At 35.8% G+C, this 15824-nt stretch overlaps 1 protein-coding gene across 1 annotated transcript in view; it reads left to right on the top strand.

Annotated features, from left to right (window-relative positions):
- Nucleotides 1-15824, top strand: part of LOC306878890 (carboxyl-terminal PDZ ligand of neuronal nitric oxide synthase protein-like) — a 130146-nt gene that overhangs the window by 42772 nt on the left and 71550 nt on the right. The window contains exons 3-4 of the mRNA XM_079431479.1: nucleotides 1664-1756; nucleotides 2772-2830. Of these exons, the coding sequence (XP_079287605.1) occupies nucleotides 1664-1756; nucleotides 2772-2830 (152 nt within the window). The remainder of the gene's footprint in view (nucleotides 1-1663; nucleotides 1757-2771; nucleotides 2831-15824) is intronic.

Raw genomic sequence — 15824 nt, 5'->3', positions numbered from 1 at the left:
CTGTACTCAATTTAAGCTTGTAGAAATTAAAGTTTGAACTTATAAGTATATTGTACTTGGAATTGTTTGTTTACAAGTATTCTTTAAGTAAATATCAAAGTGAATGAATAATTAAAAAGGTTTTCACTGTGTTCGAGTTGTATTTACACTGTTTTATGGTTGCTTTTGTTGTTGGGTTTAGTAACTTATGTTTTGTGACTACTGGAGTTCATTTTGTACTCAAAACGAGCCATTCATACTCTAACACCATCCCCTGATTGTTACTGTCATTGTGTATGGTGTACCAAGTATTAAGGTCTCTGTGTTAAATTGGGTAATAATTAGATTGAGTGGACATGTTATTAAAATGATAACAAGCTGTCTACTTGCTTGCTTGTTTGTAAGTGAACCACATACTTTAATAGCATGCTTTTTTCCAGTGCTACATTGTTTGAGGAAATTTGATAAACTGTGACTGAGTGAAATGTACTTGAGTATACTTATTGTTTTTTTTTTTCAGTGAATCAGAGTTAATTTCCATGGTAAGCATTACTTGAGTAAAATTTACTGGGAATTCCCAAGTAAACTTAACTTAAAAATGTATATTTAAAGCTACTAATAATTATGTTTAGGCTTTTACTTGGCAAATTTTTTTTTACTTTGAAAATTGTTTCCAAACTTTTTCAAGTAAATCCTACTCCAATTTTTTTTTCAGTGCATTTGATTCATATTTATATTGTATTTTATCTCATTTATTTCACTCTGAATTTTGCATCTTGGTTTAAAAATGTTGCATCTTTGTGACAACAGTGTCTGGTCCGAATTGCGGTTTGCCAAAACAGCCCAAAATGGGTCAAAATCCACTTTTTTCTTTTGTCTGTAAGCAGGAAGACGCATAAAAAGCAATCTTTCTCCTTATTAGCTAACATTAGCTAGTGAACAAACAAGATGCAGAGTAACTTGAATGACTGTTCAGCTGTGGTGGTATTGATGGTGTAAAAATTTCAGCGTGTTGCTTTGAAGGATGTTAGGCTCGAATTTGACATTGTGTATTAATTAAGACCCAGTGGCAACTTATTGTAGTTTTTAACAATATTGTGTATATCCCTATGCATTTGTACTGTACATGAGTAGGAATGAAAAATGAGAACACTCTGCTCTTCATGCTGTCCCTGCGGAGACTCTTGTTTACTTGTGTAAGAGTGTTTGCTCACAGTTGTTTGTACCGACACCCTCATCCATACATCTCTAAGCAGACTAATGCCTCTCTGAATAGCGGAAGAGTGCATACATCACAAAGTTAACTCAGTGCTGAGAAGCTATAGAGAAAGCCATTTAATAGAGAACTCGATTCTATCCAGATGCACTTCAAAGGCTTTGCTGTTCCCTTTCCTATTTCCATACTGTTGATAAGCGCTTGGCTCATTTAAAAGTTCCAATCTTGCATTTCATTTGTCGAAATGTTAATGGCATTTGAGCTCGTTCTCTGCAAGGGCATATACGCCAATAAAAAAGAGTGAATTATTGATGTTTGTACAGGACGGAGCGCATGATTTCTATTTAAATGGAGTCTTGGATTGAATTTAATTAGTATCCTTAGGTGTCCTGGAAGGGTGGAAAAATAATTACTCTGTATTGATATTTCTTCCCATAATGATCTCTATCTTTCCTCTCCTCTTTACAGTATGAATTTAAAGTGAAGAATATCAAAAAGAAGAAAGTCAACATCATCGTGTCTGTGGACGGGGTGAAAGTAGCGCTGCGTAAAAAGAAAAAGGTAAATTAAAAGTTTCTAGTTTAAAACTAGGATATGTTTAATTTGTTAAAGGGGAGATTATATTTAGTCATTCATGCATGTATTTTTTTTTGATTTGTATTGTTTTATATATATTTATTTATTCATTCATTTTATTTATTTATTATTTATTCTTCTCACACACTCGCACAAATGTTACCATTTAACAGGCACAAAGATGCTACAAAATTCAGTTATTACAGACAAATAATTTTGCTGTATGTTTGTTACGCTGCATAAAATTATGCAATGAAATCCTTTGTTTTTTTTAAATGCACAAAGTATGCACATAAAATGCCTAGGAACTTTATATCAGTATTTCCTTGTGTTTGAGACTATAGAGAACCTTTTTAATTATCTATAATTGGCTTTTATGAAAGAAAATACTGTCATAAATTGTTTTATTGGGCTGTAGTAGAAATTGATTCATTGTAAGTGTTAACTTCCAATATGAACAAACATATTACATAACATATCTAGAGGCAAGTTGATTCACTGTCAGTTTGCCATGGTTGGTCTGCTTAGATTCTACCTTGTTTTTAGTAACAATAACTGCAGGTCATAATTTAGATGGGGATGTTGGTAGCAATCTAGTATAAGTTTCAAGTAAAGACAGGGTTCGATCCTGGGTTGTTGTTTTTTTGTTTTGTTTTTTTAGAGCAGGTGAGAATAACATTTTTATCACAGTCCTGCTCTGCTGTGTTCACCGTTTGTCAAGACACTTTGCCTTCAGGTGATTTCTGGGATGTTTTTTTCCTTTAGCAAGATGCTTAGCTCAAAGTTAATGGGTACAGTCAGTCCCTGCAATTTCTGCATCTTGAGTTGCCTCGTGCTGTTCATTTAAACATAAATTGATTTACACAAGTGCGTTATCTCTTGGTTTAATTTGGAGCTGGAACTTAAATGAGAAAATTGATAGAGCAAGCTTCTGCCTCGGATATATTATCATATATTGTAGCCTGGCTTGTGGTGAAATTATCACTTTCATTTCCTGCAGAAAAAAGAATGGACCTGGGATGAAAGCAAGATGATGGTGATGCAAGACCCAATATACAGGTGAGGAGCTTCATAAAATGTCTCTTTTATTTTAACTGCATTCAGCACTTGAGCAATGTAGCTGTCAGTCCTGAAAGTAAGTGAGTAATGCTGTGAGTCAGCTCTCAATAGGAGGCTTACAGTGGGAAAGGATAATAAAATGATTGTCATGTTTGCCCCTAAACTGTGTACCTAAATATATAACCTTCACACTCACAATGGCAGGGTTCACAGTAAGTGTTTAAGACTGGCAACCATTTTAGTACCAAGTGTGAGTCTCAGATTGTCTGTACAACAGCCTGTTATGATCAAATTATGTCTGAATGGATGGGTAACTGAAGTTAGTCTCCTTCTCTAAATTGAAAGTAATGACCATAATAGAAGTGATGGGTATTTTGGTTCAGATTTATGTCAGACAGAGATGTTGCTCTGTCTTAGTTTTTTCCCCCTGTATTTTGCATCATAATTGCACCGTTTCAAGTTGTGAATATTTAAATAGTCATCTGTACAGGTGCATCTCAATATATAAGAATGTCGTGAAAAAGTTACTAAAAGTGTAAGTTATTTCAAAAAGTGAAATCATATATTTTAAATTCATTGCATGTAAAGTAAAACATTTCAAAAGTTTTTTTTTTGTTTTAATTTTGATAATTAGAGCTCACAGCTCATGAAAGTCAAAAATCAGTATCTCAAAATATTAGAATATTTACATTTGAGTTTCAATTAATGACCATCCCTACAGTATAAATTCCGGTTATCTTTTGTTCTTTGAAACCACAATAATGGAGAAGACTGCTGACTTAAATGATCCAGAAGATGAACATTGACGCCCTCCACAAAGAGGGTAAGTCACAGAGGGTCATTACTGAAAGGTGTGGCTGTTTACAGAGTGCTGTATCAAAGCATATTAAATGCAAAGTTGACTGGAAGGAAGAATTTGGGTATGAAAAGGTGCACAAGCAACAGGGATGACTGCAAGCTTGAGAATACTGTCAAGCAAAGCTGATTCAAACACTTGTGACAGCTTCACAAGGAGTGGACTGAAGCTGGAGTCAGTGCATCAAGAGTCACCACGCTCAGACGTCTTCAGGAAAAGGGCTACCAAGCCACTTCTGAACCAGAGACAACGTCAGAAGCATCTTACCTGGGCTGTGGAGAAAAAGAACTGGACTGTTGCTCAGTGGTCCAAAGTCCTCTTTTCAGATAAAATTAAATTTTGCATTTCATTTGGAAATCAAAGTCCCAGAGTCTGGAGGAAGAGTGGAGAGGCACAGAATCCATGTTGCTTGAAGTCCAGTGTGAAGTTTCCACAGTCAGTGATGATTTGGGCTGCCATGTCATCTGCTGTGTTGTTCCACTGTGTTTTCTGAAGTCCACAGTCAACGCAGCCATCTACCAGGAAATTTTAGAGCATTTCATGCTTACTTCTGCTGACAAGCTTTATGGAGATGCTGATTTCATTTTCCAGCAGGACTTGGCACCTGCCCACACTGCCAAAGGTACCAAAAGCTGGTTCAATGACCATGGTGTTACTGTGCTTGATTGGCCAGTAAACTCGCAATGGGGTATTGTCAAGAGGAAGATGAGAGACACCAGACACAACAATGCAGATGACCTGAAGGCCGCTATCAAAGCAACCTGGGCTTCCATTACACCTGAGCAGTGCCACAAACTGATCAACTCCATGCCACGCCGAATTGAGGCAGTAATTAAAGCAAAAGGAGCCCCTACCAAGTAGTGTTGTCACGATACTGGAATTTCTAACTTCGATACGATACCTTGAAAAATATCGATATTCGATACCATTTTCGATACCATGGAGAAAAAAACTTTTAATTTAAAGATAAATGTAACAAGTCGAGAACATGCGGTATATTTTACATGAACAAAAAAATGTCTTGAGGTACTGCATTTGTTGATTTATTTATTAATCTTTTATTAATCTTAGTTAAATGTTAATTGAAACTAACGTTTACTAATACATGTACTAATTCAAATCCAAAGTTGTATTTGTTGATATTCTCATTTGCTTCATAACCAAAATATTTCCAGATATAGGGCCCTATGAAATCCGTTTTATTTTTCCCCAAATTCCGTTTTAATTTTTTTCTACATTCAATTTTTTCCATTTTAATTTTTCTGGATTCCGTTTTTTTCCGTTTTAATTTTTCTGGACTCTTTTTTTTTTTTTTTTTTTTTTTTTTTTTTTTTTATGGTCAAATTAAATGCTATTAATCTAAAAGCATGTCTAATTCATTAAAATCATTAAAATTATACAATTTAACATTTAATTTATTAAAAGTGTAACAAAAATGACACGTTTAGGGCCGTATGAAATGTTTTATTTTTTCTCACCTTATGTTTTATTGTTACCAAATTCTGTGTTTTAGCATGTCTATTATTTGAATGCATACAAACTATTTTTATTTATTCTTACAGTAGCCTTATGAAATGTGTTTTCCCCCTCAGAAATTCTGTGTTGTGTATTTAAATTTTACTGGATATCAGATTTATATTTGAATTAATGAAAATTAAACATTTACATTTTTGGCAAATGAAGGGGATTTACTATTAAAATTAAAATATTTTGTGATTTTATTTCTTTTAAAAAAATTAACAGTAGTAGTAAGTAGTAGTATTATGTACATTCTACTAAATAATAGTAATCTAGCCTATTTCTGGCACACGGTCTTTAATAGGCTAAGTTAAACCTAACTTTTATTTTGACGGGTTGCCGTGAATACTTTTAAAGTTCTGTGTGTGTATGATATGATGCTAGTTTTACTCAAATTAAATGGTAAAATGCTCGTAAAGTGGCTTTCAGATCAGTTCTGGAGATATTGTTGATGTATTTATGTCCTCATTGAGACGGCAGACGCTGAAATCACCGCGAGCGCCACATTAGTAAACACAACCACACGTGCAGCACATTCACACAGAGACGCACAGAACATGCAGGATTCATATTTAAATCCACTTTTGCAGCTTAATATTTACAGATACTAGTCCATATCGCGATTTGATTTAAGTGTAATGACCTACTTTTGATTAATTCATCCAAACTTTGACAAATTCCGTGACATTCCGCGTTAAACTGTAAATTCCGTTTTTATGACTGGATTCCGTGCGCGTTCTCTGCATCGCGGAGATCATAGATCCCTACAGATAGCGCTCCTGCTGTGTTCTTTAACAACCAGAGCAGTCATCTTTCTATTCACTTCACTTTTGCTATTTAACCAGAGCGAAGGAGACGAGTGCGGTCACGTGTGGTGCTTGTCCACGCGCCTTTGGAGAGAAGTGAAAGTGACAGCTCGGCTAGTATCGGTGTATCGATACTTCGGGAAATTAATATTGGTACCGTTCAGATATTTCAGTATCGATATTTATCGAAATATCGATATTTTTCACAACACTACTACCAAGTATTGAGTACATATACAGTAAATGAACATACTTTCCAGAAGGCCAACAATTCACTAAAAATGTTTTATTTTTATTTTTTATTGGTCTTATGAAGTATTCTAATAATTTGTCTGATTTGTTGTGAATTGGTGGGTTTTTGTTAAATGTTAGCCTAAAAGAACCAAAGACTTCAGTCTGTGTGCATTGAATTTATTTAATACACGAGTTTCACAATTTGAGTTGAATTACTGAAATGAACTTTTCCACGACATTCTAATTTATTGAGATGCGCCTGTAATTCCTTATTTGTGACCCTGGACCACAAAAGTCATAAGGGTCAATTTTTCGAAATTGAGATTTATACTTCATCTGAAAGCTGAATAAATAAGCTTGAATCTGAGGGTGCAAAAAAATCTAAATATTGAGAAAATTGCCTTTAAAGTTGTCGAAATGAAGTTCATATGCATATAACAAAATAATGCATATTACAAATCCAAATTTATGTTTTTATATATTTACAGTAGGAAATGTACAAAATATCTTCATGCAACATGATCTTTACTTAATGTCCTAATGATTAGAAGTGAAACATTTTCGTTATTTACTACTTTAATCTTCAAAACACAAATTACAGTATTTTTAATGAAACCTGAGAGGTTTCTGTCCCTCCATTGAAAGTCCTGGTAACAAAAATAAAAAAAGCTTATAAAGGCACCGTAAAACAAATCTAAATGATTTGAGAGGTTGAGTTCAAGTCTTGTAAAGAGAGATAATTTTATATGATGCACTTTATTAGATTCATTACTATTTCTTTACTTCTAAATAATGAAGAAAATAAATGACATCTTTAACTCCGAACATAGACCACAAGAAAACAACTCACAAAACTCTCTCACTAAATTTGATTGTGACCACTGAATCATTTCAGATGCAAAAAATATGCTTTCATAATTGAGCTCTATATGAACGTAATGAGTTTAGCACTCCAAACAGTACAGAAAAACACATTTTGCTGCTGTGTGAATGTAGCCAATTTGATTTAGCTGTTACTATTGTTTTGTTTTCAGGCTGTAATTCTCCATTGAACTCAGACTAGTTTGCAGCAACCTATGTCACCCCGCACAGATGAGTCCTTCTTAAAATCTGTGATTATCTTCAGTATTTCTCTACAATATGAGACTTGCAGTGACTGTCTCTCAAATGCCACACATTCCTAACCACTGTTAATGTGCTACATTTCATATAATAATAAAAGTCAGACAAACACCCAAATGACACGCATAGTCAGATCAACATACAGTATGTGACTTCAAATTGTAAAAAGGCTTCAGTTGCTGACCAGAACAATTTAATAAATGATGCTGAAAGATTTAATTACACTACATTTCATTTAAGTAATTAGACAGTGGGAGGCTCAATTAACACTGGGATTAGTCTTTTGATTATGCAAATTAGGACATCCAGTGTTTTGCAGATTGGAAAAAATCAATGAACATTGCACAATCTACTCATTGTATTGCAGCTTATTGAATGCAACCTTATAGTAATGAATTCTGGAGTCTCTCAAGGAGAATCTAAGTGAATTTTCTGGAGCAGATCAGTGTGCATACTGTTTGCCGACTGTGTCTGTCAAAGCGTGGATAATGAGATGTTGTGGTTAGAGTTCAAATCTTTGGATTAGTCAAAAGAAAGCAATGGTCTGAACCCATGTGGTGGCTGTCGTACAGCTGGGACAGCAGACAAGGTCATTGTTACCTTAAAGCCATTTCATACACAGCCACTGACTGTGTTCCTCTAAGCCTAGCTGAGGAGAATGCAGGACCCAATTTACCAGTCGCTGACAGACTTAATGAAAAATGAGAGGACTACCTCACTATGTCATCAGTATTAATCTTCGCTTGCACTTACGCCCCGGTACTAAGCATCAGGCTGATTCAAAGCTGGTGGGGAACAACTGCATTGTCATTAAAAAAACAACACCCAAAGCTAACCACAGGACTGTCTTCTGAGACGTGAAGTGAAAAGATGACAAGGAGCATGTTATAAAGCTCTAAACGGCTTCGAACATGACTGGTTCACAGCCCATGACCTGATGGCTGAGATACCACAATACTGCAGCCACCTGGAATACAAGTATTTTATCTAGGATTCAGTTTATCCCTGACACTCAAGGGCATTCAGTGAAATGCGGTCATGTTGGTGTGTCTTTGAGTATGGAGTATAGAGAAGCCGATTTACGCTTGATCTTTCATGAGTCTGTTCTTCATTTGCGAGCAATTTGAGGCATTTATTTTTATACATGAAGTAAAAAAAACTTACATTTTGCATTTGTTTGGGGGTTGCTGTTTAATTTAAGTAATTATTTCCACCTTTAAATAAATTCAGTAATAAATACTCACCTTTCAAAGGTCTGTTAAAAAAGCATATTCAAATATTGAGTCCGATTCTGTTACAGTTTACATAATTATTCATTTCATAACTCTTAAAATTTTCCAGTGATTACAATGCAACGTCGCTGTAACATTAGTTCGCGTTTGCTTTTCATTTAGTTTGGTGATCAAACCTAGCCATAAGTACATTTAAGTCTGCTTAATGAGCAGATGTTAAAAATCAGTCTTGAAAATGAAGGCATGCAATAATTTTGTTCATCAACACTTCATCTTTCCTGGATCACAGTGTTGGGATCGGTTCAATACAATAGCCAACATCTACATCAGCACTGCTGCAAAAGCCTCAGAATGCTTCATCTCCCAGGCAACGTGAGCACAGCGTCCCCATTAGAATATGAAAAGCTTTCTCCATCGTCCTTGCTTAAGGGTATGTGTGTGAACACGTGTGCATTTGTTTGTGTTTGTTTGTGTTGAGGACACACAAACCATTAGTGGTGTTTTATGAATACACTCCCATTAGTGCCAGAGTATCCACACAAGCAGCCGGTATACATGACTCTGTGATTAAAACTAACTCGATCATGATGGATACCTCACATACCGGCATCTTCATGTTTATGCACGGTTTCCAGAATTGGCAGGCATGCATTACTCCCAAATGCATCTCTCTCTTACTGCAGATTGCTTGCAGTCTCTCTTATTGTGTAGAAATATGGTTTTAGGAGATGTTTGGCAAGATAGATATGATTGTTCGTCCAGATCCTCACATTCCGTTCATCAATCTAATTGGTGAAATACTTCGCACAGTCCCCACAAGAGGCGGAATACATTACAGTGTACTAGACGAAAAGCACCTAATCTCAAGATAATAAATAATGAGTGGCTGGTTTTTGTACCTACAGGCTCTGATCAATGTGTTTATGAGTCTACCGCATTGAAATGTTCACCTAATCCATATAATGTGTGTGGCTGATTGACCAGCATATGAATCAGGTCACCCGTCTTAGTTATAAATAAGAATCTGGCTGATCAGAACAAGGACTACATTCACTGTTTGTATAGCAAACACTGAAGACTGCATGAGAGCTGAATGCCCAGTGGCAGGTTTTAATATTTCCTGGAGCGTTGAAGAGCTTACCTTAGTGGAACAGGATTTTATGTGATGCCAAGGTTTTTGTCCAGTTTGCATTCCTTGGGAGTCTTTGTCATCCGATGGAAATTTCATATCTTGCTCCTTGTTTAACCAGCCCTCAATATAATTCAGGTCTCAACACAACAAATGTAAAACCATTTTTTGCCTTTATACTGCCTGTCTAGTTGAAATGTTTGGGTGAAATGCTCTTTTAATATAAATGTCACTACATTTGCTCAAAGGTTTATAGTTCGAAAGATTTAAATATTTTTAAAGAAGTCCTTTGCTGACCAAAGGCATCATTTATTTGATTAAAAAAACAGTAAAACAATAGTGTGAAATTATTAGAATTTAAAATAACCATTAAACTATTAAAATAACTGTTTGTTTTAATGCATTTTAAAACCGTTTATTCCTGTAATGGCACAGATATTATTCTAATATACTAATTTTGAAACATTTCTTGTTGCTGAAATAAGCCGTGATTTGCTTAATATTGTTGTGGAAACCATGATTATTTTATAACTATTCAAAGCAATAGATCAATTTTGTATACTGACTGAATAAAAGTATTAATTGCATCTCTTTTATAGAAATTATTGTTGTTATTAGTAATATTTTTGAAACCGTGGAAAATAGTGTTAACAATATGCGAGTACATGTTGTTGTAACCACCCAAGTTGTGATCATTATAAAAATTCTCTGATTTATGTTGTAGAATTTGGGAATAATCCAGTTTTCCTAGCACATACTTTGACAAACAGCCCTATGGAACAACCCTCGTGGTCCTAAAACACACACTCTGCCACAAATCCTGCCTGTATATTCACCCTTTGAGGCCTGCATTGGCCTCAGAATATAGACCACCAAAGTAGCTTATTCCTCGGATCATCCCAGTGTAGCATCAGCTAAAATTGCCCATGAAAATTCAAAAGAGCTGATTCTAAATGCCGTCTCATGCCTTCATAATACCTATTTTATTAGCTTCTCATTCTCATGCTGTAGCTGTGGACCATAATTGGGTGGGTGTTGGAGAAAATTTTATCGTGTAAGCCATACCTCTACTGCTTGACATCCTTTGTTACAAAGCAGAGACTATTCATTTTATTCCTTTAATGAGTGTTGCTGTGGTGATGCAGTTTGACTTTATTTAATTTAATGTCCCCCACACATTAACCGGATTAAGCAGTATCTCAGTGTTTATGCTCTGTTCCAAGTTCGCCAGTTAATAACATCAGTTATGGATCATCTGATGACGAGCAGTCAGACAGACAGTTACACCTACTAACATGCATCTCAAATGTGATCACTTGTGATCGGGTTTCGAAGGGAGGGCCCATAGGACAGTGGTTGATTGAAAGTTGAGCAGGCGATCATGTCTGAGATTCTTCAGAATGGCTTTGCATTACGCTGCAAGTTCTGTGTGTTATTCGATACATGCATTTCTGGTTGCATATATACGTGGTTTTATTTACTGGAGCCGTTTGGACCCATTTTACATCTGTAGTGCTGTCCACTTGTGATCGGATCACAACAAAATGCATACCAGGTGTAAACAGGGATATCTGACTGTATCAGACCATTTACTCAATAGTTTGTGTTTAGTTTGAGTCGCTAAGGAAAGGGTGTGAAGACCAGGTTATGGGTGGTGGCAGTTTGATTTTAGTGTAAATGCAGTAATTAGGCAATCACACTCTTCTGTGTGTGCCAGTGCATTTTATGTTATTTCCTTTTGAGCGCACATGGCATTGCAGTCAAATGTTGTTCTAAGCACACCCTGATAACGGTTATATTATCCAAATTGTTTCCTATGCTGTACGACCAATGAAAGCTTTGATCACACTGAAGTTAGTGAATACAACTGCAACTTCAGTTCAAAGAGAGAAAATATCCTTTGTTTTTCCCCTTTATTTGCATTTTTCAACTTTGCTGAAATGGCAGCTTGTGCATTTTTAGTTGAATGTTATTATGCAAAACCATTTCTGGTGTTTTCCATTTGTTAATAAGTAACTACCGTTCAAAAGCTTGGGGTCAGGAAGGTATTTATTTATTTATCTATCGACTATGGAAGCCCATTTCTTCCAATAAAAAAAAAAAAAGCAAATTGTCAATTTTTATCTCGCAATTCTATCTTTTTTTTCTTGCAATTGCGAGTTATAAAGTAAGATTTGTGATATAAACTCGCAATTCTGACTTTTTTCTCTCGAATTGTGAGATATTAAAATTGCAATTCTGACTTTTTTCTCGCAATTTCTGTATATAAATGCAATATAATTTCAAAATTTCAAAATTAGTTTTGCTTGAGAAAGCATGAAAATATGATGTTATTTTTTTAGTTTAGCATCAAACACAATGTAATTTTCGGCAGTCGAGATCTGGCAGCAACAGCTAGCGCATTTTTCCGCTTGGGCAAGTGCTTCGCGGACAGTTTACCTTGCGCATGAAATCACGCGCAGGCCAGCAAACCACTGAGAATGCACAACAATCCTGACGAGTCAGCAACAGAGCGGAGGCAAGAAAGCTGTGGAGAATTTTATTAATTTTTATTAATTTACGTGTTCGCTGAATATTGGTTTGTTATATGAGCTATAAGCCAGTCAAGGCCGTGCATTACAGTGCTTCTTCCATGTTGTGCCACCTTAACCATGGTAAAATGTACTGCAGTCTCAAGTGGGTTATTGGGTTTTTTTAGTCTGTTGATGAACAGATCTGTCTAAACTGACATCCAGTTTCCTGTTTTGGTAGTAAGATGTACAGATGTGAATGTGTACTCACAGTAAATGTACACATTTACAAAGAACAAAGCGTCTGCATACTGGCAGGAACAGTGGGAAGCTTTGTGTTTGAATTCTGTACAGTGATGCATAACCCAGCATGAGCTGTTGAAGAGTCAGCAATTTAGGATTTCCCAAAAGCTTTCTTTTATAAAGTTCACTTTCCCAAGATTTTTTTCCTGCTACCCTTTATCAGTTAAATGTGCAGGAAAGGTTGTAAGCCCTTCTGGGAAATCTTTTCCATACTGACACAAGGGTCTCGTTGTCTGTGTCTTATTAAAGTTCTGACTTGTTTCCATCTAGAAGTTGATCATTTAATCATTTCCTTCAGTGATTCCTGCCTCTTCGCAAACTTTCGCTAACTAGAAAAGTATAGAACCCCCCCCCCCCCCCCCCCCCCCCCACCAAGTAACTTTCTGTAGCTAGGTCATTCTTATAATTAATTACTTTTAATTATTATTTCATATGTAGGAATGAATATTTGATTGATTGCAATGATGCGCATTCAGGTTTATCAAAGCTTTCATCGGATTGCAGTTTTAGTTGTTCCATAAAAGACATGAATGTCAGATGAGTTCAGTTATCCACGTAAAGTCGAAGACTGCATTGCAAAGCCTTTGTTTGTTTGTTTGCTAATTTATTTGATTAATTTATGATCAAATAGAAGTTGTTGTAAAATGATACAGAAAGTAAATATTTGAAATTCTGCAATATAACTTGTTAAACCAGAAAATAAAAATTTTTATTGACTTACAAATAAGGACAATAGAAGCAATCAATACCAACAAAAGGGCAATAATATGTAAGTGCTGTGACAAGTCTCAGTTAGCTTAATGCAGTATACGTAGCAAGGTTTTTTAATATAATAAAAAGAAAAGTAGATAGAACAGAAACATAATAGAGAATGCTAGTGTTACAGGGTTTTTTTATAATAAAAATAAAACAAGTCAGAAGAATAGAAAAAGAATAGAGAAGTTAGTGTTAGAGGGTCATTATTTATAATAAATAAAAAGAAAATAAGTAGATAGTAGACAAATATCGGAGAATGCTACTGTCACAATGACTAAGTCAGTTTATGCAATCAACACATAACACTTTTTTTTTTTTTTGAACAATGTTTTCCCCCGTTAAACACACAAAGGCATTTTAGCATCAATTATATTTTATTTTATTTTACCTACCAGATAGCAGCATTTATCAGTAAGCCTGTTATTTAAGAACTGATTGAGTGTAAGAGTGTAAATATCTGCAAAAATATTGCTAATATTATTTCTAATTATGAATATAAACACATTAATCAAATAATAAACTGCACCGATAATTTTGTATGTTTTCTCTCAAAAACATAGAGGATGACTGTAATGAAAGTTACAGTAGATCTGAATTGCAGATGTCTTTTGTGGAATGATCTTGGTGCTCTTTAAAACTCTGAACTTATTCAGCAGACATTTTCATCAGCAGAGTAGATGAGGGAAGGCCAGCAGGAAAACTGCTGACACATTGGCTGATTGGAATTGATCCTGGATGGCATAGTTTTTGCCATGTGGTCTTTCTTATACCACTGACGCAAGTAATATTAATAATAAGTTAGGCTCATCAACCATAACTCCTTCAAAAACAGCCGGAAACCTTGGAGTTGTGATTGATGATCAGCTGAATTTCTCAGACCACATTGCTAAAACTGCCCGGTCCTGCAGATTTGCTTTATACAACATTAGGAAGATCAGGCCTTTTCTTTCGGAACATGCAACACAACTCCTTGTTCAAGCTCTTGTTCTGTCCAGACTGGACTATTGAAATGCTCTCTTGGCAGGTCTTCCATCCAGTTCTATCAAACCTCTACAAAATGCCGCTGCAAGATTAATCTTTAATGAGCCGAAAAGAACGCACATCACACCTCTGTTCATCAATCTGCACTGGCTACCAATAGCTGCTCGCATAAAATTCAAGGCCTTAATGTTTGTCTACAAAACCACCATTGGCTCTGCAACCCTTTACCTAAATTCACTACTTCAGACCTATGTGCCCTCTAGAAGCTTGCGTTCTGCAAGTGAACGTCGCTTTATTGTACCATCCCAAAGAGGCGCAAAATCACTTTCACAGACATTTTCATTAACCGTTCCCTCCTGGTGGAATGACCTGCCCAACTCAATCCGAGCAGCGGAGTCCTTAGCCATCTTCAAGAAACGGCTAAAAACACATCTCTTCCATCTTTATTTGACTCTCTAACTCTAGCACTCTCTATTCTAATTCTATTTTATCTATCTGTCTGTCTTTGTATTTATTAGTCTTCTTTATCTATCTGACCCTCTAACATTAGCTTTCTTTTTTTATTCTATCTACTTGTTTTCTTTCTAAATAAAAAAAAAAGAAAAACACTTGCTACGTGCACTGCGTTAGGCTAACTGAGACTTGTCATAGCGCTTGCATTGTTGCTCTGTTGTTGGTTTTGATTGCTTCTATTGTTCTCACTTGTAAGTCGCTTTGGATAAAAAAAAGCGTCTGCTAAATAACAATGTAAATATGGCTTTAGGACTGCAACATATTGAGGACTGTTTTTGTTAATAAGCGTTCAGGTTTATTTAAAGTCGTAGACTAATACCATCCATTCCATAATACTTTATTTTGGAATACTTATTCCTTGCTGAAAAAAAAACTTTTTGGAAAATATCCTGCCAGTTAATCGTGTGTGAGCGAGCGTTGGCCTGAACAGCTGTTGTTTTTGCCTGTGTTCCTTGAAGAAAGTCACAGATGAATGCTATCAATTTATGTGCCAGACGTATACGTAATTTCCTTAGGTCTGCACCCGAACTTCCATTTGCGTAAACCTCATTGCACAGCACATTTAGCTTGTAGCGCTGCATCCGATATTCCATGCATACATAAAAGGTCCACCACATTGGTCTTCTAAATGAGCCTCTGGAAGCCATGCGGGGTGTGAGGTGTGTGGCTAATGAAATGTGCCAAGCACGTCCTCTGTTTATGTGTGATTACTGTCGGAATGCTCTGAATGGCTGTTGATAAAGCAGAAGCGGAGGCAGATTTGCCCTCAGCAAGGCTTACTGCATAGACAGAGGGTTGTCTATTTTCCTCTGTTTAGTGTTAAAGTCAATTAGAGGCTTGGAAAGTCATAAGCTATAACTTTAGTGGAGATCGTCCGTGAGAACCCAGCATACACCTCCAGAACATTCGTATTTGAGACTTCGCTGGTTTAAGCCTAAGCACATAAAACTTCCACATATCCCACACAGTTTGATCCTTAGCCAACCTTGAAGTTTAACTGAGCAGCTCGTTCATGGGGTTGGTTGTGTCATCTT

Source organism: Barbus barbus, assembly GCF_936440315.1.
Source record: "Barbus barbus genome assembly, chromosome: 13".
In the NCBI taxonomy this organism is placed as follows: Eukaryota; Metazoa; Chordata; class Actinopteri; order Cypriniformes; family Cyprinidae; genus Barbus; species Barbus barbus.
This window is presented reverse-complemented; position numbering and strand designations above follow the sequence as displayed.